Source organism: Lissotriton vulgaris, chromosome 3_1 (genome assembly GCF_964263255.1).
Source record: "Lissotriton vulgaris chromosome 3_1, aLisVul1.2, whole genome shotgun sequence".
In the NCBI taxonomy this organism is placed as follows: Eukaryota; Metazoa; Chordata; class Amphibia; order Caudata; family Salamandridae; genus Lissotriton; species Lissotriton vulgaris.
This window is the reverse complement of record NC_141689.1, coordinates 21345237-21371706: the sequence shown is the minus strand read 5'-3', so window position 1 is coordinate 21371706 and position 26470 is coordinate 21345237. Positions and strand designations below refer to the sequence as shown.

Sequence of the window (26470 nt, the reverse complement as noted above, 5' to 3'; positions counted from 1 at the left end):
TATAGAGAAGTATGTCAGTTCCGCCCTGCCCTAGTGAAAATCCATGGAGGGAAATGATCAACTCAGTAGTATGTTTTCTAAAGTGATTCTACTGAGGATAATATCACATATCCTGTTGGGTACAGCCCATATCAGACGAGGTTTGACCTGCCAGCATTTTATCTGCATTATACTATCAACAGATATATTTAAAACCTATACTAAATGAAATACATGAAGCTGCTGTTAAAAAGTCATGGCCAGGGGGTCAGTGTTATTATGGAAAGAGCCACATATGGCATTGCAGGTGTTTGCAAGATCCCTTACCTTCCAGGGCTTGAAATCCTGACGGAAGCTCCCAGCAGCACCAGCTGTTCCATCCTTGGAGGTTGATTCAAGCATCTCATGTAAAGCGTGTGCGAGAGCATAGACAGCTGTGTAGACACTAAATGTATATCTAAAGTTCACAACATCATAGTCAGGCACATCAACACCTTGCAAAGTTTCATTTCCTGAACAAATACGGCCATTAAACCCGTTCCTATTCCCTCTTCCAGCTGACACACATTCAAAAAGTCTTTCCCATAGGATGTCCAAGGGACCATACTCTGGAAACATGGCAGGACTGACACCATGAAGAAAATCTGTAAATCCAATGATTTCCCCTTTCTTGATTTTAAATGTGATGATTTTATTTATTTCTTTCCAGGAATATGGAAAGCGATACAGATGCCTTAAATCATCATCCCCGAACACAATGTAAACCTTAGGAGGCATTTTGAGATCCATACCATTAAATAAAAAGAACAGGGTTTCTGTCCCTGCGCCGTACAGAATGATGACCTGAGCGGTACTTTTCACGATAGTCATGAACATCGGCTCCAGCCTGCCAACAGTATCCCGGTCTAAACCTGTAACAGGTAACATATAAAAGAACTCAACGCATCCTCCACCCTCGGTGATCAGCGTCGTCAGTTGTCGCAAAGCCCTCTCACCGCTGTCAGTCTCAGAAACAAGAATCCCGACCCAGCTCCAGGAAAAAAGTTTTAACAACTGAGAGATGCCTTCCAGCTGGAAGGACTCATCGGGAACAGTCCGGTAAAAGGAGGGGAAGCTCAATTTGTTACTGAAAATGGGGTCCATGGCTCCAAAACTAATCTGTAAACGAGAACAAAATATTGAGAGAACTAGTGAAAACTCTTATATGGGCGATTAGAGACAGACAGAATATATAACAAATCACTGGTCTGAATGAAGATAAAATATTGGCATAGCAAACCCGATCTTCAGAAACATTATTAAATATTTAACAAAAAATATATTCTGATTGTTTTGTTTTCTGTCAAGATATTTAGGTAAAATACCTGTTTCACCTCTGATTATGCAAAACAAGGTTTAATTAACAGCTGGATTGAGAACCTTGCTTTAGAAAACAATGGCATATAATCGATCCCACAGCATGGCCCAGGAATGATTGATCTTTTGGAAAGGGGCGACCACTCGGTCCCCCCGAACGTATGGCTGAGTGCCTCGATCCCTCCGGGAAGCCATTTTGGGCGGGAGGCGCGTCTCGGCTGGTATGCCCGAAGCGGCGTAGCCGGGGCGCGCTTTTTCCCGCCCTAGAGTGGGCTGGCCTAGACACTGACGCGGCCGGCCACGCCCTCGGGGCAGGCAGGGGCGGGTTTACGCCCGCCCTGAAGATGGATAAAAAGGGACGCAAGACCGGAAGACATCCTCTTGTTCCTGTGCTCTGAAGCTGCACCTCCTCGCTGCACGTGAGCTCGAGACGGAACGAAGAGCCAATTTTGAGCGTTTTAATCGTTCTTGTTTGTTTTGCAGTTACTTTGTTGGAGAATGCCGAAGAAGGTGGGACAGCGCATGAATACCGACCAGATGCTGCGTGTTCTCATGAAGGAGATGTCCGAGCTAAAGAAGCGGGTGGACAAGAATGAGGAAAGGGGTCCAAAACGTCCTTTGGCGGGAGCAGCCCCGGGAGGGAAAAACAAGAGGCCCAGGAGGGGGGCAGCGGGTGAAGACATCCCGGGTCCCAGTGCCCCGCTCGAGGCTCCAACTCCCGTGCCGGAGGAGGGGAATCCGATTCCCGTTGTGGTCACCCCCGTGTCCGAGGATGATATGCCGCCCGAGCTGGCAGCACAATTGGCAGCGTGGTTGGGTAAAGGTAACGAGGGCGCCACGGCTGTCGATGCGCAGGCGCTGATAAAGCAATTGCGGGAGAAACGGGAAGCAGCCAAGGTGCCCGTGCCGGCTGCAGTAGGGGACAAGTCACCAGGGACGATTGCGACCACAGAGGCAGCGTCAGGTGCAGGTAAGCGGCCATTGCCGATCGCGAGGGATGAGTCAACACCCTCTCGGAGAGAAAAGTTGGGGCAACATGTTCCTTTGGTAATTAAGGAAAAGATTTGGGCGGGGGATTATGTGAACATTTTTTCATTGCTTGTTGATCATTATGAGGTAGAGCATGTAAAGAGTCAGAAGGATCTCATGCATCCGAGTGTTTGGCGCGCAAAAATGGCCGCCTTTAAAGTAAATGAGAATATCGGCAATTGGGGCAATGCTTGGGGAATCTTTACATCAATCTTGGGGGAACGTAGACCTGAGTTGCTTTCCGAGTTCCCAATCTATCAATCACGAATCATGGGGTACTCGACATCGCACCAGGGTAATCATTGGTTCTGTTACGATAATCTGTTCAGAAAAGAAAAGGAGCATAATAAAAGTTTAACCTGGGATTGTTATGATGCCTTGACTTGGGATAAAATGAAGGAGTCAGGAATGTTGAGAATGCCGTTGGTGGGAAGTAATGTTGGCGAATCCTCCCGGCAATATGCGGGGACGCCCTTTCGATCAGGTACGGGTGCCGACGATCACTCGAAACCTACCGGCAATACCGGAAAAAGGGGTTTCTGCTTTAATTACAACAGAGGTAAATGTACTAGACCCCAGGGATCGTGTAAATTCAAGCATGAATGTAGTGGTTGTGGGTCGTCCCATCCTGAGTCCTCGTGCAGAGCCAGAACGGGTGATAACGGGGGGAGAGGAGGTGCCAAACAGGTCTAATATAGTCCGAGGGGCGCCTTTACCCACTCCGATTGATACCCTGGCGATGATTCCTTGGCTCAGTGACTACCCGGATCGTACTTCTGCTGGGGTGCTGCGGAACGGTTTTTCGTATGGTTTCCGCATCCCGGTAGGGGACTTTCAAGGTGTGGATAAGTGTAAAAATCAACTTTCCGTCCTGCAGCATACGTCCGTAGTACAGGATAAGATCCGGAAAGAGGTGACTCGAGGTCGGGTCGCCGGCCCGTTTAGTATACCCCCGGTCCAGAATTTTGTTTGTTCTCCCTTAGGGGTAGTCCCCAAGAAAGACCCCGGTGAGTTCCGACTGATTCATAATTTATCAGCTCCACGAGGTCTTTCCGTAAATGATGCAATCGATCCAGAAGTGTGTTCGGTGCGGTACGCATCCTTCGATGAGGCCGTAGCCATTTTGAATCGCCTGGGGCCCGGGGCGCTGATGGCGAAGTCAGATATCGAGTCAGCGTTCCGATTGCTCCCGGTACACCCAGACGACCAGCGTCTCCTGGGATTCAGGTTTCAGGGTTGTTATTACATGGATAGGTGTATGCCAATGGGGTGCTCTATATCCTGTGCTTATTTCGAGAAATTCAGTAGTTTTCTACAATGGGTTTTCACAAAGAAAACAGGTTTCCAAGATGTAATGCACTACCTTGATGATTTTCTGTTTCTTGGGGCAGCCGGGGGTCTTGAATGTGGCCGGGCCTTGGCCGAATTTTGTGTGTTAATGAAACAGTTTGGCGTGCCATTGGCGCCGGGAAAAACAGTGGGTCCTACGACTTGCCTCGAGTTTCTGGGGATCGAGTTGGACTCCATTGAGGGGTGTTTCCGTTTGCCAGCTGAGAAAGTGTTGAAGTTCAGGGCTGCGCTGCAAATGTGTATAAATGCATCAAAAGTTACGCTGCAACAATTACAGCAGGTGGTGGGACAGTTGAATTTTGCCTTGAGGGTAATACCAATGGCCCGCCCCTTTTCCCGTTCAATTGCCCAAGCGATGGTCGGCCTTAAAGAGGGCCATCATCGCACGAGACTATCGGCCGAGATCCGCCAGGACATGCGTATTTGGTTGGCATTTTTGGCGGATTTCAATGGTAGAATCGTCTGGAATGAACCAGCCGTGTCTTCTGAAGAGCTGGGGCTATGGACAGATTCGGCAGGAAGCATAGGTTTTGGCGCCATCTTCGGCACAAAATGGTCGGCACAAAGATGGCCGACATGGTGGCATGAGAATGGTCTGACGAGTAATATTGCTTTCCTGGAACTGTTTCCCATCTTGGTGGCCTTGAGAACATGGCCCGATGGGTTCAAAGATCACTCTGTCATATTTTGGTCTGACAATATGACCGTGGTCGAGTGCATCAATAGTCAGGCAGCACGTTGTAAACTGATTTTAAGACTGCTTAAGGAAATTGTTTTACTGTGTATGCAATTGAACGTGCTATTCAGAGCAAAGCATGTTCCAGGGGTGATGAATCAGGCGGCTGACGCACTGTCTCGTTTTCAAATGCAGGCTTTTTCGGCTTTCCTCCCCTCAGCGGACCCAGAGCCGGCACCCTTTCCCGAAGCTCTCTGGTCTCTCGGTGCCCCGAACTTCGTCACCTCGTGGGAGAGAGTCTAGCACCAAGGACGAGGAAGGCATACGAAGGGGCGTTTCGGGCCTATTTAGCCTTTTTGGGGAATGATAGAGAGCGACTTTGGGGTCACGAGGAATGGGTAGTGAATTTCCTGATGTCCTTACGTAGGGCTGGGAAATCGGTGGCTACGGCCCAGAGGCATCGTGCTGCCATTTCCTTGGTTGCCAGAGCACACACTATCCAGGACCCAACAGCGTCTTTCGTTGTACAGAAAGCGCTGCGTGGGTGGCAACGCCTTGAGGGTCGCAGAGTAGATGAAAGGAGCCCGATAGGTTTGGATAGATTGTCCCAGTTGTTGGCCACACTCCCCGCCACATGTTCATCTCAGTTTGAGGCGGTGCTGTTCCGAGCCGCTTTTACGCTAGCATTTCACGGAGCAATGCGGGTAAGCGAATTGGTTGCAAGGAACAAACTGGATGTGGCGGGGGGTTTGTGCCAGGAACACGTTCAGATACGGGGAGAAACAATGACTGTCTCCTTTGTAAAGTCCAAGACTGACCAAGATGGGATGGGTGACTGCGTCATCATACGCAGGATTCCTGGGTCCTCCATATCTCCGGTAAAGTGTTTAGAGGATTACCTAGCACGAAGGGTGGCATCATGGGGGGGGACTTTGTTAAGACACGCTGACGCCACCCCACTGACGAAATTTCAGTTTCAGCGGGTGCTTGCGATGTCAATTGCCGCTGCGGGCTTGAACCCGGGCGAATTTGGGACCCATTCCTTTCGGATAGGGGCTGCTACGGAAGCTACAGCCAGGGGTCTTAATGTTGAGCAAGTGAAACGAGTGGGGCGTTGGTCCTCCAATTGTTATAAAAGATACGTGCGGTTGCACATGTTGTGAAGCTGTAATAATGTACTCACGCTTCTTGTTTTTGTTTGGTTTCAGTTACGCAAGCCTACGAGGCGGGGCGGACTATGCAGTCGACCCTACACCGGGCCAGCGGTCAGACATCACCGGCTGTGAAAAAGGAGGTGTGGGTCGTGGGCCACTCATACGTGAGGCGTGCCGCAGACGTATTCAAAGCAGGTGACATGATTCACGTAGCTGGGGAATACGGGTACAGGATGTCCTTCTACGGAAGGGGCGGTCTCTGTATTGACCAGTTTCAAACATTTTTCGAGGGTTTGTTAGGGCGGACAAGGTCACCGCCGTCTATAGTTATAGTGCATGTTGGGGGCAATGATTTGGTCACCATCGGTAGACGACTGCTCCTGGAGGCAATGCTTTCCACTGTAAGTTGGTTGGCGAGGAGAGTTCCGGGGTGCACGATTGCATGGTCCCATTTGATTCCACGAAAGGTGTGGCGGGGGGCTATCTCTATTCCTGCTTTGAACCATTCTGTTAGAAAGCTTAACAATAAAGTGAGTAGGTTGTTCCGTTCCAGGACATTGCATTCTATTTCTCATGGCTGTATTAATGATGACAGTATGTATTTGGGGGATGGTGTGCATTTGTCTTGGGTGGGGAATGAGTTACTCTTAGGAGACTTCTTAGCATGGTTAAAATCGTTGAAACATGACCTTTAGGTAGGAGTTTTGTGGGGGGTCCGGATAGCCGGTCAACTATCCGGCCTGTGGCGGTAAGGTCATGATCGGTGAGCACTAATTGGAAGATCCCTATGAGTGGGCGTCACCCAACACGGATGGGAGCGCTCGGGGGAGGTGGCCTTTGGCCCCTCAACGGGGAGGCGGTCCCTTCTAAGGATGGGTCGCCGAAAGAAGAGGAAAGGCGGTCAAGGCCCCTTCCTGTGTAGGAGGGGTTACAGCCCCCTCCTGGGGAATTTCCCGGGGCCAGTGACATCTGCGACGGCAGATGCGGTAAGTTGTGTGGGGTTGGGGGGAGGTCTACGATACCTTCTAGATACCTCACACGAGTCTTCGAACGACCTTTAACTGGCGTCGAGTTGATAAGTGCCCCCGTCAAGTCAAGGGAAATTGGTAGTAGTTGCACTTGAGTACGCCTCAGTGCTGTCGCCCCTCCCAAGTGGGGGGGGGGTATGTCTGGTTAGGGATCTTGACACCGGTTACGACCTTGCCGTTGGCCCTTAAACGTTAGGATGTACAATTTCAATATTTCAAGTAAATGTTTTGTAGGATGTTAGTTCGGCTAGGAGAACCTCTGTATTAGAGAATCTGTTAAGGTTAGCCAAACATCGCAATGTGGTATGAAATTGTACATTAATGTTTAAATGTTTTTTAATTTTTTGTTTTAATAAATACGGCCGGGAGGGTCACTCCCTCCCACTTCCAAAAACTTCAAGAACTGTTTCCGGTTTCCCTCCTTTTGGGGATTGTGTTGAGAGGGGGTGGCGGGTATCTCAGCCATATGGAAAGGGGCGACCACTCGGTCCCCCCGAACGTATGGCTGAGTGCCTCGATCCCCCCGGGAAGCCATTTTGGGCGGGAGGCGCGTCTCGGCTGGTATGCCCGAAGCGGCGTAGCCGGGGCGTGCTTTTTCCCGCCCTAGAGTGGGCTGGCCTAGACACTGACGTGGCCGGCCACGCCCTCGGGGCAGGCAGGGGCGGGTTTACGCCCGCCCTGAAGATGGATAAAAAGGGACGCAAGACCGGAAGACATCCTCTTGTTCCTGTGCTCTGAAGCTGCACCTCCTCGCTGCACGTGAGCTCGAGACGGAACGAAGAGCCAATTTTGACCCACCCACCAGCCCCTGAGGACAGCCAGTTGTTTCAATAACATTGATCAATTATTCTATTTCGTTTACAGGTTGTTTTAGTGTTATCTTGATGTTGAATGTGTAATAAAGATTGGTCTAATTTTACAAGTTTGTGTTTAAAGAACTTCGGATTTAAGGTCCATTTATAAACAGGCTTTTTCGGTCATAGTGGCCAATGTAGTTTCGTTTAGTTAGCATTTGTCGTATTTATTTTGGTCGGGCGGTAAGGTCATGATCGGTGAGCACTAATTGGAAGATCCCTATGAGTGGGCGTCACCCAACACGGATGGGAGCGCTCGGGGGAGGTGGCCTTTGGCCCCTCAACGGGGAGGCGGTCCCTTCTAAGGATGGGTCGCCGAAAGAAGAGGAAAGGCGGTCAAGGCCCCTTCCTGTGTAGGAGGGGTTACAGCCCCCTCCTGGGGAATTTCCTGGGGCCAGTGACATCTGCGACGGCAGATGCGGTAAGTTGTGTGGGGTTGGGGGGAGGTCTACGATACCTTCTAGATACCTCACACGAGTCTTCGAACGACCTTTAACTGGCGTCGAGTTGATAAGTGCCCCCGTCAAGTCAAGGGAAATTGGTAGTAGTTGCACTTGAGTACGCCTCAGTGCTGTCGCCCCTCCCAAGTGGGGGGGGGTATGTCTGGTTAGGGATCTTGACACCGGTTACGACCTTGCCGTTGGCCCTTAAACGTTAGGATGTACAATTTCAATATTTCAAGTAAATGTTTTGTAGGATGTTAGTTCGGCTAGGAGAACCTCTGTATTAGAGAATCTGTTAAGGTTAGCCAAACATCGCAATGTGGTATGAAATTTGTACATTAATGTTTAAATGTTTTTTAATTTTTTGTTTTAATAAATACGGCCGGGAGGGTCACTCCCTCCCACTTCCAAAAACTTCAAGAACTGTTTCCGGTTTCCCTCCTTTTGGGGATTGTGTTGAGAGGGGGTGGCGGGTATCTCAGCCATATTCTGTCCGTACTACTTGTAGAGTGATACATGAGGTAACCCCACTAATGTATGCCGTTTGTTTAAGTGGTCAGATGCAACACAACTTGCAAAAGGCTTTGTGTAAGGTTCTGGTCATCTTCATCACTGAGTATTAACAGGAATGCAAGGCTACTCACAGTTCTTAAGCCTCTTTATGATGGCAAAGCTGCTTCAATACAGGCTGGAATGTGTTGTAAATTAAGTTTCCTTCCTAGTAAGTCAGAGTCAGGTAGCCAGTTCACGTAGGTTAGCAGGTAATAGGTTTTTTGAAGAGGTTCCAGGTTACTTAACCTGTTTCCTGCTTATGACGGAACCACGCCTTCATGAGTCACGGGCGGTGTGTGCTCATGACGGCATGGTTCCGTCATGCCGCTGCCGCTCCGCCCACACGGCATTAATTCTCCACCTGTGCGGGAAAATTAATAAGCGGGCGGGGACGTGACGGAACCACGCTGTGATGAGCACACACCGCCCGTGACTCATGATGGCGTGGTTCCTTCATGAGCAACGCAGCGCCGCGCTCACCCCCTAAATCCCCTTGCGCCGCAGTGAAAATTCACACCGCGGCGAAGGGGTTAATAGAACACCTCGACAGCAGCAGCATCCTCTCTGCTCAGCCCACTCGCTCCTTCTCACCTGCATTCCACCCACAGCCGAGGATAGCAGACGCCTGATGTTTGATCAGTGTTGTTTGTGAGAGTTAGGCTTATATTTTCTGTGCACGTGGCAGAAAGGGAATGCAAGAACCTGAGCGGTAAATTGTGGGAGCTAGACATATAGTACTGGGAGAGGATATAGGTACAGGTGTCAGACAGTGCTCTACTGCCTTTGGAAATGTGGTTTCCTGTTCAATTTCCTGTGGGGTAGACAGGTTTTGCTGGAGGCTCCATGGCAGACTCTCAACAACAAAACTATCGACCTAATATAGCAAACAATCATGAAAGTACGAATATACTTACACACACACACACACACACACACATACATGCATGTTGCAAGATATGTAAATATGAAGTTAAGAAAAGTAAATAAGAATGTTAAGAAGTTCCTTCTTAACTCCACATACCGTGACAATGTCTGAGAGCTAGTGTGTGTGTGTATCATCATCATCCTCAAAGTTCATACATGTGAAGATATTTTTTCCAGGTTGAGATTTGTATCTTGGTGTTTTCCTATTAAATCTTTCCTGAAAACAAGAATGCCTCAGTTTGATTGAGGTGTTTATGAGTAACCCCTTCTGGGGGAGTTCAGGGGCAAAGAAGGAAGATCTTTAGCAAACCTGTGCTTACAAGAAGGTCGGATCACAGTGGTAAAAGTGTGACAGGATCAACTTTACTTGTGAGTTCTGTGAGTGTTGTAATGTGTTTTGAAAGAAAGCCCTTTGCCAAAGTGGATATAGTTAAAGTAAACCAGGTGATATGCAGGGCAGGCCATGTAGACACAGCACAAGTTAGACTGTTGGGTTTTACATCCCAGAGGAGGAAAAGGATGACTAGTATTGAGCTGATGCCGCCTCAATTGTGAGTGTCTTCGTCAATGGCAGCCCCAGTGCAACCCCCTGTGTGCGTGCATGTTGGAAATATGCATCACAATAATTTGCTCCTGCAATAAAGTCGGGCAGGCTGAATTTACAACAAGTAGAGCTCAGCAGGGTAAAAGGCACAAACATCTGAATCTCATTCCCCATCTGAATTGGAAACTTCTATTTAGCAATATTTACTAAATATCAATCACCAGGGTATCAGTACTTATCAGATGTCATTCATCAATAATGCCTATCACAATAAAGAAGGACGAGGAGATTTTGGGTCCAGTATACACTCTCCAAATATCTAGATCAATACAACAAAGTATACTGTTCTGTATGTAACTCTAGGACACTCTCTCTGGAGCATGAGACTGGGTATTGGGAGCCTGTCCTCTTAGGAAAGATTGCCCTACCCACCGAAGGGTGGCATGCTTCATCATCACACTTGCTCCACGCTGGGCTGTCAGTGCAATGCCCCGCATTAGGATATACAAACCTGCTAGTTGAGAGAGCCTGTCCCCTACCACACTACGAACCGTTAGACTCAGGCAAGTACATCTAGCAGACAATCCCAGTACCACCCCAGTCCAGGGCTAGTACTCCCTTAAGTTCAATGCCACCGCCCGTCACGTTCAGCCCATCGAACCTCAGTGACGCAAAGAACGGGCTCGCCCACCGTGAGCACACCCAAGTGACAGGGAGATTCATAGTTGTTCGAGACAATGAAGCAACCAGTGGGGGTGAGCCAATGGATCCTAGTCCTCCGGGATCTATCCACCAGGATGGGACATCACTATTATAGGCTGACCCCCATTGAATATTCTAGCGAGCGATGAAGGAGAAATGTTTGCACGCCAGTTCAGCGACTTGCTAGCAGACTGGGTTCAGATGGTGAACCAATTTGACTGGTCCTGGCCCAGGGGAGGGTCATTTGAGCCAGAGGGCATGGCTACGGCAGAGGAGTGCAGCAGATACGAGAGAGGAAATCCCAAGGGGAATTTCTCCTACGTACAGCAATGCCTCCTGAGGTGGGAGAGAAGGAAAGAACAGGAGAGAAGGGATTGAAAATATTAGGTTGGGATGGAACTAAGACATCACTGTGAAACCCATGAGCATGGAAGAGACAATACTGGTCAGAACAGCTGTGACCAAAATGGAGCAGAAGGCATCATCAGCATTGAACGTGCAGCCGCAGAGGTTCGGGAAGGATAAAGCATGTAGTAGCAGGAGTCAAGAAAGCAGAACAGAGAGCTCCCAAAGACCGAACCATGTCATAACTCCTCCTCTGGTCTCAGAAACAGGTAAGATGCAGGAGCAACATGGGTCAGTGCTGAACCTGGTGGATGACCCACACACTCTCAAATGCCCCATTCTGTCATGACCCAACGGTCAATCAATCAATCAATCAATCTTAGAATTTCTAAAGCGCACTACACACCCGCGAGGTGTTGAGCAGTCTCCTGAATGCCTGCGGGTCTTTAGTCTGGCGTAGGAGAAGAAGGAGGGAGTTCCACGTCTTGGCGGCTTGGTGGGAGAAGGATCTGCCCCCGGTAGTAGTCCTGTGGATGCGTGGGACGGAGGCCAGAGAGAGGTTGGCGGAACGGAGGTTCCTGTTGGGTACGTAGAATGACAGTCGGCTGTTGAGGTATTCCGGGCCGGCGTTGTGGAGGGCCTTGTGTGCATGGGTGAGGAGCTTGAAGGTCGACGGGGATCCAGTGCAGGTCTCTCAGGTGGGGGGTGATGTGGTCTCTTCGGGTGACATCGAGGATCAGGCATGCTGCGGCGTTCTGGATTCTTTGGAGTCTGCAGATGAGCTTGTACTGGGCTCCGGCATAGAGGGCGTTGCCGTAGTCGAGTCTGCTGCTGATGAGGGCCTGGGTGACGGTTTTCCGGGTGTCTGTGGGGGTCCATCTGTAGATCTTGTGGAGCATGCGGAGGGTGTAGAAGCAGGTTGAGGAGATTGCGCTGATTTGGTTGGTCATGGAGAGTTTTGAGTCAAGGATGACTCCCAGGTTGCGTTCGTGGTTGGTTGGGGTCGGGGTGGTGCCCAGGGAGGTGGGCCACCAGGAGTCGTCCCAGGCTGAGGGGTTCGGTCCGAGGAGGAGGACCTCCGTCTTGTCCGAGGAAATACGCACCATAAAAGTGTTGATAAATAACACACCTCACAGCTTCCTAATTGAAACAGGGACAACAAATTCATGTCTAAAATAAGGGATCAAAACCTCTGGAGATAGACATGGGAGGCAACTGCATACTGCAACAGCTGCTATGTCACCCATCATCCTCAACCAATCTCCTATGAAGAGATTTAATATCCAACCTGAACCTGAACATTCATATCTCAGAGATGGGACAGTGACCTGCTGAACCCCTGAGGTTATCCCATTGAGACTCAGGTCTCGAACCCGCCCACATCTCACAGACAGGCCGATAAGAGTGACACCCATCAACCTGATGGCCTTTACTAATGCGCTCCTCACAATGACGGCTAATGCACCAGTTCTGCTGGGTCACAAGTTACAGCTGCCCTGCAAATTGTTTCTTCCACCGAGAGGGTCACTGGGTTATAGAATCCCAAGAGGAGCTACAGTTTTGTTTTGAGGTCATTGAAATAATGGCCCAAATATGGGGTTCTGCTGGTCACCGACTAAGCGATCGCAATATGGACAATGTATAATCATCGTTATGTCCGGTCTCTGTCTTTGTTCATTGAGTCTCCAGGGGCCTCAGATTTCATCTTTGCCAACTCAATTCATGTAAGGATAACACTGCGATAAGGGACCGTTCTACCCAGGCTGCATCAGTATCCATTCTCCAAAGAAACAGATAATTAATTAATTAATTAAAAAGAGCTTGTAGAGCGCCTGGTTACACTGACTGCTGTGTCCCCGTGATGCGGTCAGAAAGAGCATGAAGAAAGGTCGAAAGAATGGGACAATAGAGTTCAAGGGAAAGCAATGTTTTAACCCTGGAAAAGCCAAGTTTCAGTTTTTTTCTAAAGGTGTTCTCTGACTGTTCCATACGGAGGTCTAGAGGAAGATCGTTCCATTGCTTTGCGTCCAGGTAGCAAAACGAGCAGCCTCCCATTCTCGTTTTTTTTATAGCTGGGACTTTCACCAGACCTGCGCCTTGGGAACGCAGTGCTCTGGGAGGCATGTAAGGGGCCAGTAGGTTGTGCAGGTACTCCGGGCCTTACCTCAACATAATTTGTTGACTAATACACATAGTTTTAAATATGATTCTTTCCCTTATAGAGAGCCAGTGGAGAGTAGTTTGGGCCCTTTTTGATGAGGCTCTCCCGGGAAGCATCAGGACCAGGCAGGCGGCGGCATTTTGAATGTACTGTAGTCTTTGCACACTCTTTTTATTGGCCCCTATATAGAGTGCATTCCCGTAGTCCAAGCGAGAGGTGACAAATGTGCAGACTAGAGTTTTCCTGGCTGCTACTGGGAGCACATCTAAGATTTTCTGAATGGCCTTCATTATGCCAACGCACTTTCCTGCCACCATCCTGGTGTGGTGGTCATAAGAGAGGGTGGAGTCTAGCCATATCCCCAGTTTTTTGACCTCCTGCTTGGGGAGGGGAGTGGCGCCCAGTGTCTGCGGCCACCAACTCAACAACCATATCGCGGGGGCGTTTCCCACAATGAGGACCTCAGTCTTCCCGCCATTCAGCTTTAGACAGTTGTTAGCTATCCAGACTGCGAGCTCTTGGAGGCAGGCTGAGAAGTTTGTGGCAGCTTCTTCCTGAGATTGGGACAGAGATACGACAAGCTGCATGTCATCCGCGAATGACACAATGCTAATGCCGTATTTATCAATGATATTTGACAGTGGGGCGATGTACAGAATAAAAAGCGTAGGGCTTAGTAATGATCCCTGGGGTACCACCTGACCAAGTCTTATTCTTAGAGTAATACTGCCCTTTGGTTACTTGAAAACTCCTGTCCTGTAAGAAGGAGCTTAGCCACTTCAGAGCTAGGATGGTTATTCCGCACTCCTTAAGGCGCTGAATCAGAATGGGATGAGCCATGGTGTCATAGGCAGAGCTAAGGTCCAACAAAATCAGTGCCACTGTCTGTCAAGCATCCACCAGCGGATGGATGGTTTCAGTGGACAGAAGCAGCGCCGACTCTGTGGAATAAGAGGCTCGGAAGCCCGATTGCGTGGGGTGGAGTAGGCTGGCTTGTTTCATGTAATCCATTACCTGAGCATTAACCACCTTCTCCGTGATCTTGGTGAAGAATGGTTGAAGAGATATAGGTCGAAGATTCTCCAGGTGGCTGGCACTAATCCCTGGTTTCTTTCTAATAGGGACAACTACTGCCTCCTTCCATCTTTGGGGGACTACTCCTGCCTCAAAGGAGAGTTTGATATGGTGTCTAATGTATGGTGCTAGAATATCCATATGGCTGAGATACCCGCCACCCCCTCTCGACGCAATCCCCAAGGATGGGAAAACGGAAACGGTTCTGAACTTTTGGAAGGCGGGAGGGAGTGACCCTCCCAGCCGTATTTATTAAAATATGAAACAAAATCAAAACATTAAAATAACAGTTTCATATTATGTACAATTTCATTTCCACATTACGATGTTTGGCTAACCTTAACATATTTCTAATACAAAGGTTCTCCTAGCCGAACTAACATCCTACAAAACATTTAACTTGAAATTGTACATCCTAACGTTAAGGGCCAACGGCAAGGTCGTAACCGGTGTCAGATCCCTAAACCAGAATTACCCCCCCCACTTGGGAGGGGCGACCGCACAGAGGCTGTACCTCAAATTGATCTACCAATTTCCCTTGACTTGACGGGGGCCCCAATGAACTCAACGCCATTTAAAGGTCGTCCGAGGACTCGTGTGAGGTGTCTAGAAGGTAGCGTAAACCCCCTCCCCACCCCACACAACTTACCACATCTGCCGTCGCAGATGTCCTGGCCCCGGGAAATTCCCCAGGAGGGGCCCGTAGCCCCTCCTATCAAGGACCGCCTTTCCTTTACTTTCGGCGGCCCATCCTTAGAAGGGACCGCCTCCCCGTTGAGGGGCCAATGGCCACCTCCCCCGGGCGCTCCCATCCGTAATGGGTGACGCCCCCCCATAGGGATCTTCCAATTACTGCTCACCGATCATGACCTTACCGCCCGACCAAAATAAATACGACAATTAACTAAATTACTAAAATAAAAAGACAACCATAACTACTTCACGTAAGATTTACTGATCAACACTAGTGAAAAATTTTATTCGAAAACATACTCTAGATGATCATTCTCTTTATTACATACACAACTAACACGTTCATCATCACACCTGTAAGAAATAGAGTTACCATATCAAAACTTTATTCAAAAACCACTTGCTGTCTTCAGGGGCTGGTGGGTGGGTCAAAATTGGCTCCTCGTTCCGTCTCGAGCTCACGTGCAGCGGGGAGGTGCAGCTTCAGAGCACAGGAACAAGAGGATGCTTTCTTGGCTTGTTGCTCCTTTTATCCGTCTTCGGGCGGGCGTAAACCCGCCTCCGCCTTGCCCCCCGGGGGCGTGGTCGGCGGCGTCAGCGTCTAGGACAACCCACTCCAGGGCGGGAAAAGGCGCGCCCCGGCTACGCCGCTTCGGGCATACCAGCCGAGACTCGCCTCCCGCCCAAGATGGCCTCCCGGGGGGATCGGGGTACTCCACCATACGTTCGGGGGGACCGAATGGTCGCCCCTTTCCATATGGCTGAGATACCCGCCACCCCCTCTCGACGCAATCCCCAAGGATGGGAAAACGGAAACGGTTCTGAACTTTTGGAAGGCGGGAGGGAGTGACCCTCCCGGCCGTATTTATTAAAATATGAAACAAAATCAAAACATTAAAATAACAGTTTCATATTATGTACAATTTCATTTCCACATTACGATGTTTGGCTAACCTTAACATATTTCTAATACAAAGGTTCTCCTAGCCGAACTAACATCCTACAAAACATTTAACTTGAAATTGTACATCCTAACGTTAAGGGCCAACGGCAAGGTCGTAACCGGTGTCAGATCCCTAAACCAGAATTACCCCCCCACTTGGGAGGGGCGACCGCACAGAGGCTGTACCTCAAATGCATCTACCAATTTCCCTTGACTTGACGGGGGCCCCAATGAACTCGACGCCATTTAAAGGTCGTCCGAGGACTCGTGTGAGGTGTCTAGAAGGTAGCGTAAACCCCCTCCCCACCCCACACAACTTACCACATCTGCCGTCGCAGATGTCCTGGCCCCGGGAAATTCCCCAGGAGGGGCCCGTAGCCCCTCCTATCAAGGAAGGGGCCTTGACCGCCTTTCCTTTACTTTCGGCGGCCCATCCTTAGAAGGGACCGCCTCTCCGTTGAGGGGCCAATGGCCACCTCCCCCGGGCGCTCCCATCCGTAATGGGTGACGCCCCCCCATAGGGATCTTCCAACTACTGCTCACCGATCATGACCTTACCGCCACAGGCCGGATAGTTGACCGGCTATCCGGACCCCCCACAACAACTCCTTCCTAAAGGTCATGTTTTAAACTCTTTAGCCAAGCTATGAGGTCTCCTATGAGTAACTCATTCCCCACCCGGGACAAATGGACCCCATCTCCCAAATACATACTGTCCCCCTTGATACAACCATGCGGAATAGAATGCAGTGCACTTGAACGAAACAATCTACCCAACTTGTTATTTACCTTCTTCACTGAGTGATTCAGAGCAGAAACCGAAATCGCCCCCGCCACACTTTTCGTGGAATCATATGGGACCATGCAATTGTGCACCCTGGAACTCTTCTCGCCAACCAACTTACAGTGGAAAGCATTGCCTCGAGAAGCAGTCGTCTACCAGTGGTCACCAAATCATTACCCCCAAGATGGACTATGATTATAGACGGCGGTGACCTTGTCCGCCCTAACAAACCCTCGAAAAAGGATTGAAACTGGTCAATACAGAGCCCGCCCCTTCCGTAGAAGGTCACCCTGTACCCGTATTCCCCAGCCATGTGAATTATGTCACCTGCTTTGAATACGTCCGCGGCACGCCTCACGTATGAGTGGCCCACGACCCACACCACTTTTTCCGCAGCCGGTGATCTTTGACCGCTGGTTCCCAGGTGTCGGGTCGACTGCACAGTCCGCCCCGCCTCGTAAGCTTGCGAAACTGTAAACCAAACAAAAACAAGAAGCGTGAGTACATGATAGCAGCTTCACAACATGTGCAACCGCACATACCTTTTGTAACAATTCGAGGACCAACGCCCCAAACGTTTCCCTTTTTCTACACTCAGACCCCTGGCTGTAGCCTCAGTAGCAGCCCCTATTCGAAAGGAATGGGTCCCAAACTCGCCGGGGTTCAAGCCCGTGGCCGAAATTGCCATTGAAAGCACCCGCTGGAACTGAAACCTCGTCAGTGGGGTGGCATCAGCGTGCCTCAACAAGGTCCCCCCCATGATGACGCCCTCTGCGCTAAATATTCCTCTACGCAAACAACAGGGCACATGGGAGATCCGGGAATCCGATGTATGACTACACAATCCCCTATCGCACCCTGATCGGCCTTGGACCTGACAAACGAGACAGTCATCGTCTCCCTCTTTACCTGAATGTGCTCTCGGCACAGTCCCCCCACCGTATCCCGCTTGTTCTTCGCCACCAGTTCGCTTACCCGCATTGCCCCATGGAATGCTAACGCAAAGGCGGCCCGGAATAACACTGTTTCATACTGGGATGAACATGTCGCAGGGAGTACGGATAATAACAGGGCCAACCTATCCAGACCTATCGGGTGCCTCTCATCTACTCTGCGACCCTCAAGGCGTTGCCACCCACGTAGCGCTTTCTGCACCACGAAAGACGCTGTCGGGTCCTGGATCCCATGAGCCCTTGCCATAAAGGAAATGGCGGCCCGATCCCTCTGGGCCGTAGCTACGGATTTGCCTGCCTGATGTAAAGACAGCAAGAATTGTACGACAAGCTCTTCCTGGCCCCAAAGCTCCCCCCTAGCAGAACCCAAAAAGGACCAATAGGAACGGAACGCCCCTTGATATGCCTTCCTTGTCCTGGGTGCTAAACTCTCTCCCATGAGGTTTTGTAGTTCGGGGCACCGAGAGACCAGAGAGCTTCGGGAAAGGGTGCCGCCACCGGGTCCGCTGTGGGCAGAAAACCCCAGAAGGCCTGCATACGGAAACGAGAAAGCGCATCAGCCGCTTGGTTCAGCACCCCTGGGACATGTCGCGCCCTAAAGAGCACATTCAACTGCATACACAACAATACAATTTCTTTAAGCAGTCTCAGAATCCATTTGCAACGAGCTGCCTGACTATTGATACACTCAACCACGGTCATGTTATCAGACCAGAACACCACAGAGTGATCTTGGAACCCCTCAGGCCATGTTTTCAGGGCCACCAATATAGGGAAGAGTTCGAGGAAAGCAATGTTACTTGTCAGCCCGCACTCATGCCACCATGTCGGCCATTTTTGAGCCGACCATTGCGTACCGAATATGGCGCCAAAACCTATACTCCCGCCGAATCTGTCCACAGCCCCAGCTCCTCGGAGGACACCGCCGGCTTGTTCCAGACAATTCGACCATTGAAATCCGCCAGGAATGCCAACCAAATGCGCATGTCCTGGCGAACCTCTGCCGAGAGCCTCGTGCGGTGGTGTCCCTCCTTAAGGCCGACCATGGCTTGTGCAATCGAGCGGGAAAAGGGGCGGGCCATTGGGATTACTCTAAGGGCAAAATTCAACTGGCCCACCGTTTGTTGCAATTGATGCAGGTTTACCTTCGTCTCTCGAATACATGTTTCAAGGGATGCCCTGAATTTCAACACCTTTTCTTTGGGCAACCGAAAACAACCCTCCCTCGAGTCGAGCTCGATCCCCAGAAACTCGAGTGAAGTCGAGGGACCCACAGTCTTACCTGGTGCCAATGGCACGCCAAAGTGATTCATTAAGACACAAAACTCTTTTAAAGCCTGTCCACATTCTGGATCCCCAGCTGCCCCCAGGAACAGAAAGTCATCGAGATAATGCATCACATGCTGAAAACCCGTCTTTCTTGTGAATACCCATTGCAAAAAACAACTGAACTTCTCAAAATAAGCACAAGATATGGAGCAACCCATTGGCATACATTTATCCATGTAATAGCGACCCTGAAACATGAAACCAAGGAGACGCTGATCGTCTGGGTGTACCGGGAGCAACCGGAACGCTGACTCGATGTCTGATTTGGCCATCAGCGCTCCGGGCCCCAGGCGATTCAACATGGCGACGGCCTCATCGAAAGATGCGTACCGCACCGAACAAACTTCCGGGTCTATCGCATCATTCACGGAAAGACCTCGTGGGGCTGACAAATTATGTATCAGCCTAAACTCACCCGCGTCCTTCTTGGGGACCACCCCTAAGGGGGAACAAACAAAGTTAGCAACCGGTGGTAAATCGAATGGACCGGCAACCCGCCCTCGAGTCACCTCTTTCCCAATCTTTACCTGTACCACCGCCGTATGCTGCAGGACCGACAGTTGGTTCTTACAACTTGCTTTACCCTGAAAATCCCCCACTGGAATGCGGAAACCATACGAAAACCCGTCTCGCAACACCCCAGCGGAGACATGATCCGGGTATTCATTGAGCCAAGGAATCATTGCCATGGTATCAACCGGGGTAGGTAAAGGCGCCCCTCGGACTATTTCAGACCTGTTTGGCGCTTCCCCTACCACCGTTATCACCCGTTTTGGCTCTGCACATGGTCTCGGGATGAGAGGACTGTCCACACCCCCCACATTCGTGTCTAAACTTGCATGACCCCTGAGGCCTTGAACATTTTCCCCTGTTAAAATTCCAACAAATCCCCTTTTTACCTGCGTTGCCACTCGACTTCGAGTGATGCTCGTTACCTGCACCCGTCCGAAAGGGTGTCCCAGAGGTTTGGCGGGAAGACTCACCCCCGCTACCCCCCAACAATGGTACCTTTAACATGCCTGAATTCTCCATTTTTTGCCAAGATATGGAGTCATAACAGTCCCAAGTTAGAGCTGGGTCGTGCTCCTTAGCCTTCCTAAAAATATTGTCATAACAAAACCACTGATTGCCCTCGTACGCTAGAGAATACTCCATAATACGTGTCTGATAAATAGGCAATTCCGTCAACAACTCAGGCCTTCGCTCACCCATAATGGAGGTGAAAATGCCAAACGCTCTGCCCCAAGTACCTATGTTCTCGTCGACCTTAAAGGCGGCCATTTTTGCGCGCCAAACACTCGGGTGCATTAGCTCTTTTTGGGCCTTCACATGCTCGATCTCGTAATGGTCAGTCAGCAAAGAAAACATGTTCACATACTTATCAGCCCAAATCTTTTCCTTAATTTCGAGTGGAACATGCTGGGCCACTTTCTCCCTTCGTGAGGGTACAGACCCCTCCCCTGCAATCGGCAGTAGCCGATTACCTGAACACGGTGCTGTACTTGCTGCCGAACTTGCACCTGCTGCGATCTCAGCCACCGGAACCTGCGGGGGAACAGAAGATTGTGCCTTCGTAGCCTGTCTAGATTCCCGCAGTTGCCTCATTATTGCCCTGGCGTCGTCCGCCGTGGTGCCCTCACTATCCTTTCCCAACCACGCTGCCAGTTGTGCAGCCAACTCGGGAGGCATATCTTCTCCGCTCACGGGGGTGACTACCACAGGGATCGGATGCCCCTCCTTCGGAACCGGGGTTGGCTCCTCTATCGGTGCATCGGGAACCGGGGCCTCCCCCCCAGGTGCCCCCCTCTTGGACCTCTTTCCTCTCTCGCTAGGGACTACTCCCGGCAATGCTGGTCCGACGACTCGCTTCGGACCTCCCTCCCCGTTCTTTACCGCCATCTGTTTCTTCAACTCGGCTACCTCCTTTACGAGCATGCGGAGCATCTGATCGGTACCGACCCGCTTTCCGACCTTCTTGCCCGGCATTCTCCAACAAAGATATCTGTAAAACAAGAACAAAATTACAACGCTCAAAATTGGCTCCTCGTTCCGTCTCGAGCTCACGTGCAGCGGGGAGGTGCAGCTTCAGAGCACAGGAACAAGAGGATGCTTTCTTGGCTTGTTGCTCCTTTTATCCGTCTTCGGGCGGGCGTAAACCCGCCTCCGCCTTGCCCCCCGGGGGCGTGGTCGGCGGCGTCAGCGTCTAGGACAACCCACTCCAGGGCGGGAAAAGGCGCGCCCCGGCTACGCCGCTTCGGGCATACCAGCCGAGACTCGCATCCCGCCCAAGATGGCCTCCCGGGGGGATCGGGGTACTCCACCATACGTTCGGGGGGACCGAATGGTCGCCCCTTTCCATACTCTCCATCATATTTCCTGGTTTAATGGGGTCTTTCGGGGAGCCTGACTTGATGTTCAGAGCTATAGATTTTAAATCATCTAGGGAGGGGAGGCTGAAACTGGAGAGGCCAAAGGCTTCTTCCAGATTGCATACTCCTTTCCTGTCAACTTTCCTACTACGGGCCTCCTCCGTAAAGTGGAGTCGATTTTCTCCACTTTATCCGAGAAGTAGTCTGCAATCAGATTGCACGATTCAACAGAGGCTTTAGTTGGGGCGGAGGTTCTATCCAGGGATTAAAGTTCATTCACATTCACATTCACCTACGTTCCAGACGTTTACAGACGGATTTCATTGCCTTCAGCTCCACATTAAACCAAGGTGCTTATCTAGATTGTCTCCTAGGAGCGCTACTTGCCCAAGGTGCCACCCTGTCAAGTGCCTCACAAATGCATTGATCAAGAGCATTGCAGGCCCCTTCGACATCGCTCCCTCCAGGTTTCCCCCCCTGCAGAAGAGCAAGATTAAATTTGGTAGCCGTAAACTTGGACCACTTCCTCTAGGGTTGGCTAATGTCTGGTTTAGGCCTAAATTGAGCCTTGGGTATAGGGATTCTAAAGGGGATGATGTAGTGAGCAGTCGACGGGACTGGGATAGGAGCAGCAACCGGGACCTCTCCCCAGTTTGCAAAGATGGGGTCTAGTAAGTGCCCATGCCGATGAGTCGGGAGGGTGGATTGTAATATTAACTGAGTGCCTCCATCTCCTGGCTGAGCTCTTGCACCGGTGCATTATCCCTATAGTCAAGGTGTAGGTTAAGATCACCCAACACCAGCACCTTGGCATAGCGTAGTGCTAGTTGGATGACGTGCTCCCTGAGGCTGATGGCGAACAGTGAGGCTGGGCCCGGAGGCCGGTATATCAGGAGGCCCTTAATGACATGGCTATTGTCCACTGTGATAGTAAAGAGCCCCGCATCACTGGTCTCTATTGACATCCTCTCCAGGGCACATTCCACCGCTAGTTTATGGATCATTGCTAGCCGACCTCCTCTGTTTCCAGGGAGATCAAGTCCAAGGATCCCATTATTCGGGGGGAGGGCTTGAAGAATGTCTGGAGCAGAGTCTTCATTCATCCAAGTTTCAGTTAAAAACATGATGTCAGGTTGGGTGTCCAGGAGAAGGTCATAAAACTCATGTTTATACTTGCTAACTGACCTACAGTTAACCAGTATCAGGTGGAACTCATGTTCCTTGCCAGCTGCCACCTGGTCGGTTGTTAGCGCATAGGGGCAGTGACTGCATTTTTTCTCCTTGCAGTCCGGCTGTATGCTATGCGCGCATATATTAGGTATAGAGGAGCGCATCATATATAGTTTCTCAGGGGGGTAGGTGTAAGAGATCACAAATGTGCAGGGGTTCGGGCCCCAGGCCCTGGCCGGCCGTGGACGGGCGCAGATGGGCTTGCCTTTTGTGTGCCGACGGCATGCCCTCTGCACGCATCCGCTGCGCGTCCTTCCCGTCATGTGCCCTAAATAGCCCCTCCTGCCTGCACACTAGACTGCAGAACGGGCCAGGCGCAGGGCATCCGGAAGTCCTACTCCTTCCTCCCTGCCCTCCGTTCAATCAGCACAGGACACGCCGTGATGAACCGGGGCAGGATTTCAGGAAGCAGGTAAAGATTAGCAATTTAAAAATGAACAGCGTGTAATTTTAAAACAATAGCATCAAGCACCGATACATGCCCCAGAAATGAGTACCGCACTAGCAGCTTCCGACAGACTCTGCCACCGTCTGTCTGCCCGCAGCGCGCCCGCCTCAGAAAGTGCCTCAAATAGCCCCTCCTACCTGCACACTAGCCCTTACAAGACTGCAGATAAGGGTATAGCACCCACAATACAAGCACTAGTTGATCAGGAGGTCCTCCATGTGGGGGGTCTGCTGCTGAAACTACACAAATCTTCCTGGTCAACAAGAGTAAGGAAGGATACTGACTCCGGGTGCAAGACCTACACCCCCCTTAATTGCATTGTGATCCTGGTATTTCCTGCAGTGCCAGATCTTTCCATCATACTAACAAGCATACCAACAGTTTCCCACTATTTGTCTGTGATAGACATCAAAACCACGTTCTTTAGCATTCTTCTGCACCCTGACAGTCAGTATCTGACACGTTCACTTTCCGAGGGGTTCAGCTTCTTTACTGAAGGCTACCACAAGGGCACTGTGAGTCCTACAGTATTTTCAATCGAATACTGAGGAAGTACCTCACTAACTTTCAATGAAACAGCATGCTGATACAGTATGCTAACAACATCTTGATGTGATGTCTCTCTGTGAACCTATGTCAGCAGGACATTATAACCCTGCTGACTGCACTTGCTGAGAGAGGGTTCAAAGGTGAGAAGATGCAGTATGTACAACAGGAGGTTAATTATCTGGGCCAGCTGATCTCAGCGGCTGATTGGCAGATCACTTTGGAACACACAGATTCTATCAGGGCTATACCACCACAGAAAACAAAAAAAGACAAGCAAACCTTTTTAGAACTATGGAGCTACGTCCGGCAAGTGGCGTTTGACTACAGCAAGCTCATTGCCACTTTACTTGAGGCCATGAAAATGGTGAAAGAAGGCCACGAGGTGCTACCATGGATGCCTGGCATGCACAATAGTTTGGCAAACTCAAAACAGAAATACGGCACTCCCCCATGCTAGGAACACCCGACCATAGGAAGGAATTCTACTTATTCAGACACTGAGATGGGCAAGGTATTTCAGCAGTTCTTAAACAAAAGTATCCCCTGCAGCACAAACCCTTGCGTACTACAGCAGGCTCCTAGAATCAGTCACAAAGGGCCATTTCCCATGCAAGCGGGCCCTGGCATCAGCAGACTTTGCCATGTACAAAAGCATCTCCATTGTAATGGGGGCACCGTTGACACTGTATACAGAACAGTCATGTTTTGTTTGGTTTTGCAAATGGGAAACAGCACACTGACTGTAGTTTTCAGGTTACAAGCTGATGCTCTCCAGATCTTCCTTAAAAATAAAATGGAGCTTCGCAGGGAGGCAGGGAGGGTGGGTGGGACTCGGGGTAGGGGAGTAACTGTTTTGTTTAATTTTGTTGGATTGGTTGGAAGTGGTGTTGACGGGGCAGCAAATTGTTTCAGTAGTGGATCCTTGCGGGACAAATGTAACTTTGAATGTTTGAAACCTATCATATTCATTGATGGCCACACATGCCCCAAAAGAGCTTATGACTCGACAGACTCAGCCGCCACTCCAGACAGCCTTAACGGTATTGACCTGGAATGTCCGAGGGTTGGGAGACAAAGTGAAGAGGGGCCTGGTGCTGCAATATTTAAAGCGATGCAGCCCTGCGGTGGTTCTACTGCAGGAAACGCATCTAGTGGGCTCTGCTACCAGAGCTATGGATAGATGGGGCTATAAATTGGTGGCATATACCGAATTTTCCTCTGGCTCTAGAGGTACGGGGATCCTTGTTAGAAAGAACTTCCCACTGGTGATACAACAGAAGTGAGTTGGTGACCAAGGCCGTTTTGCGGCGGTTACATGTCAATGGGAAGGACAGTTGTTTAATTTGGTCTTTGTTTACATCCCGCCTGCCCTACACACACAGGCCCATTCCGCCCTCACAACATTCCTGCTGACACTACCTGCCCCGACATTGCTGATAGGAGGTGACTTCAATGATATACTTGATGGCACGGTAGACAGACATCCTGTCAGATTGGAGACGCAGGGTAGGCGGCGTCTGCTTGGTCTTTTAGACGCCCTGGGACTCACAGATAGCTGGAGATACAAACATCCTGGAGAGAGGCAATACACTTTCTACTCTGGGGTCCATAATTGTCTCACAGAAAATTGATTATTTTCTGATATCCACAGATGGCCTGCAGGGAATAGGGGAGGTATAAATTTGTCCTAGGGGCATATCAGATCACTCCCCACAGCTGCTAAAGTATACACATCACCAGACTCATTGGAGACGTATGTTCCCGGTTCATGCTGGCTACTTACTTGTGTCATCTCTTATGAAAGGCCTCACAAACACCACCAGGCACTTTTTCCAAGAAAATGCTGGCTCAGTGGACTCCCCCAGTACGCTCTGGGAGGCCTATAAAGTGGTCCTACGTGGGCAAGCAATGGCCTCAATCGCAGGTCACAAGCGAAAGCAGCGAGCGGATCTCAACAGACTTGAAGCAGATCTATCCACTGCAACAACCAAGCATGCGGCACACCCGACACTGGGAACCGCCCAGGAGGTTCAACTTAAGCAAATTGCATTTGTAACGTATCAGAGGGAAGTGGCGAAAGACAAACTCCAAGAAACTTGACATAGAATTTATGAGATGGGGGACAAAGCGAGGAAGATGTTAGCCTGGCTAGATAAAAAAGAAAGAGCGAGCAGAGTAATTGCACAGCTGGCGTCTTCCACGGGTTCCATGATCTCTGATCCCAATGCTATAGTTGACATCCTAGCCGATCAATATGAAAAAATATATGCTTCCCGGGTGTCTTACACGGTTGAGGAAGCATACGACTATATTAAGGATCTAGCGATCCCTCAACTTTCCCCTGATGCAGCACTCCTTCTAGAGGCTCCACTGATGAAATACAGATGGCAACCTACTCCCTCGCGTCTGGTAAAGCGCTGGGACCCAATGGACTCCCAGTGGAACTGTATAAAAAACAGTGCAAACAACAGCTCCCTTCTTATTGAATATGTTTTGCGATAGTCTTAAGGTTGGGGAATTACCGAGGGATCAGCGTCTTGCCGCGATTGTAGCAATCCATAAGCCTGGTAGGTCTGAGATGGATTGCACCTCCTACCGCCCAATTTCCTTAATAAACGCGGAACCCAAGATCCTGGCCAAACTGCTGGCGATGCGATTGACTCCCCACCTCTCCATCTTGGTGAATCCAGACCAGTCTGTATTCAGGCCACATCGCAGCACAGCACTCAACTTGCGTCGGCTATATGCGGTCATAGCGCGCAAAGCTTGCATACAGGAGCCTGCAGTTATCCTATCTCTGGACGCTACCATGGCGTTCGATACAGTGGAAAGGCCTTATTTGCTTGCAGTGCTGCAACACATGGGCTTTGGTCCTAAATTCTGTGCCTGGATCCGTTGTCCCCCTTACTATTTGGCTGATTCTGGAGCCGCTCGCTGCCTGGATTAGATGGGAGCCCTCTGTCAAAGGCCTACGTTGGACCAACGTATGGGAAGACCGCCG

At 50.3% G+C, this 26470-nt stretch overlaps 1 protein-coding gene across 1 annotated transcript in view; it reads right to left on the bottom strand.

Annotated features, from left to right (window-relative positions):
• Nucleotides 1-225: 225 nt before the first annotated feature.
• The window catches only part of LOC147725837 (extracellular calcium-sensing receptor-like), a 651892-nt gene continuing 625647 nt past the window's right edge, over nucleotides 226-26470 (bottom strand). Inside the window, exon 3 of the mRNA XM_086963368.1 lies at nucleotides 226-1137. Coding sequence (XP_086819494.1) covers nucleotides 226-1137 — 912 coding nt within the window. The remainder of the gene's footprint in view (nucleotides 1138-26470) is intronic.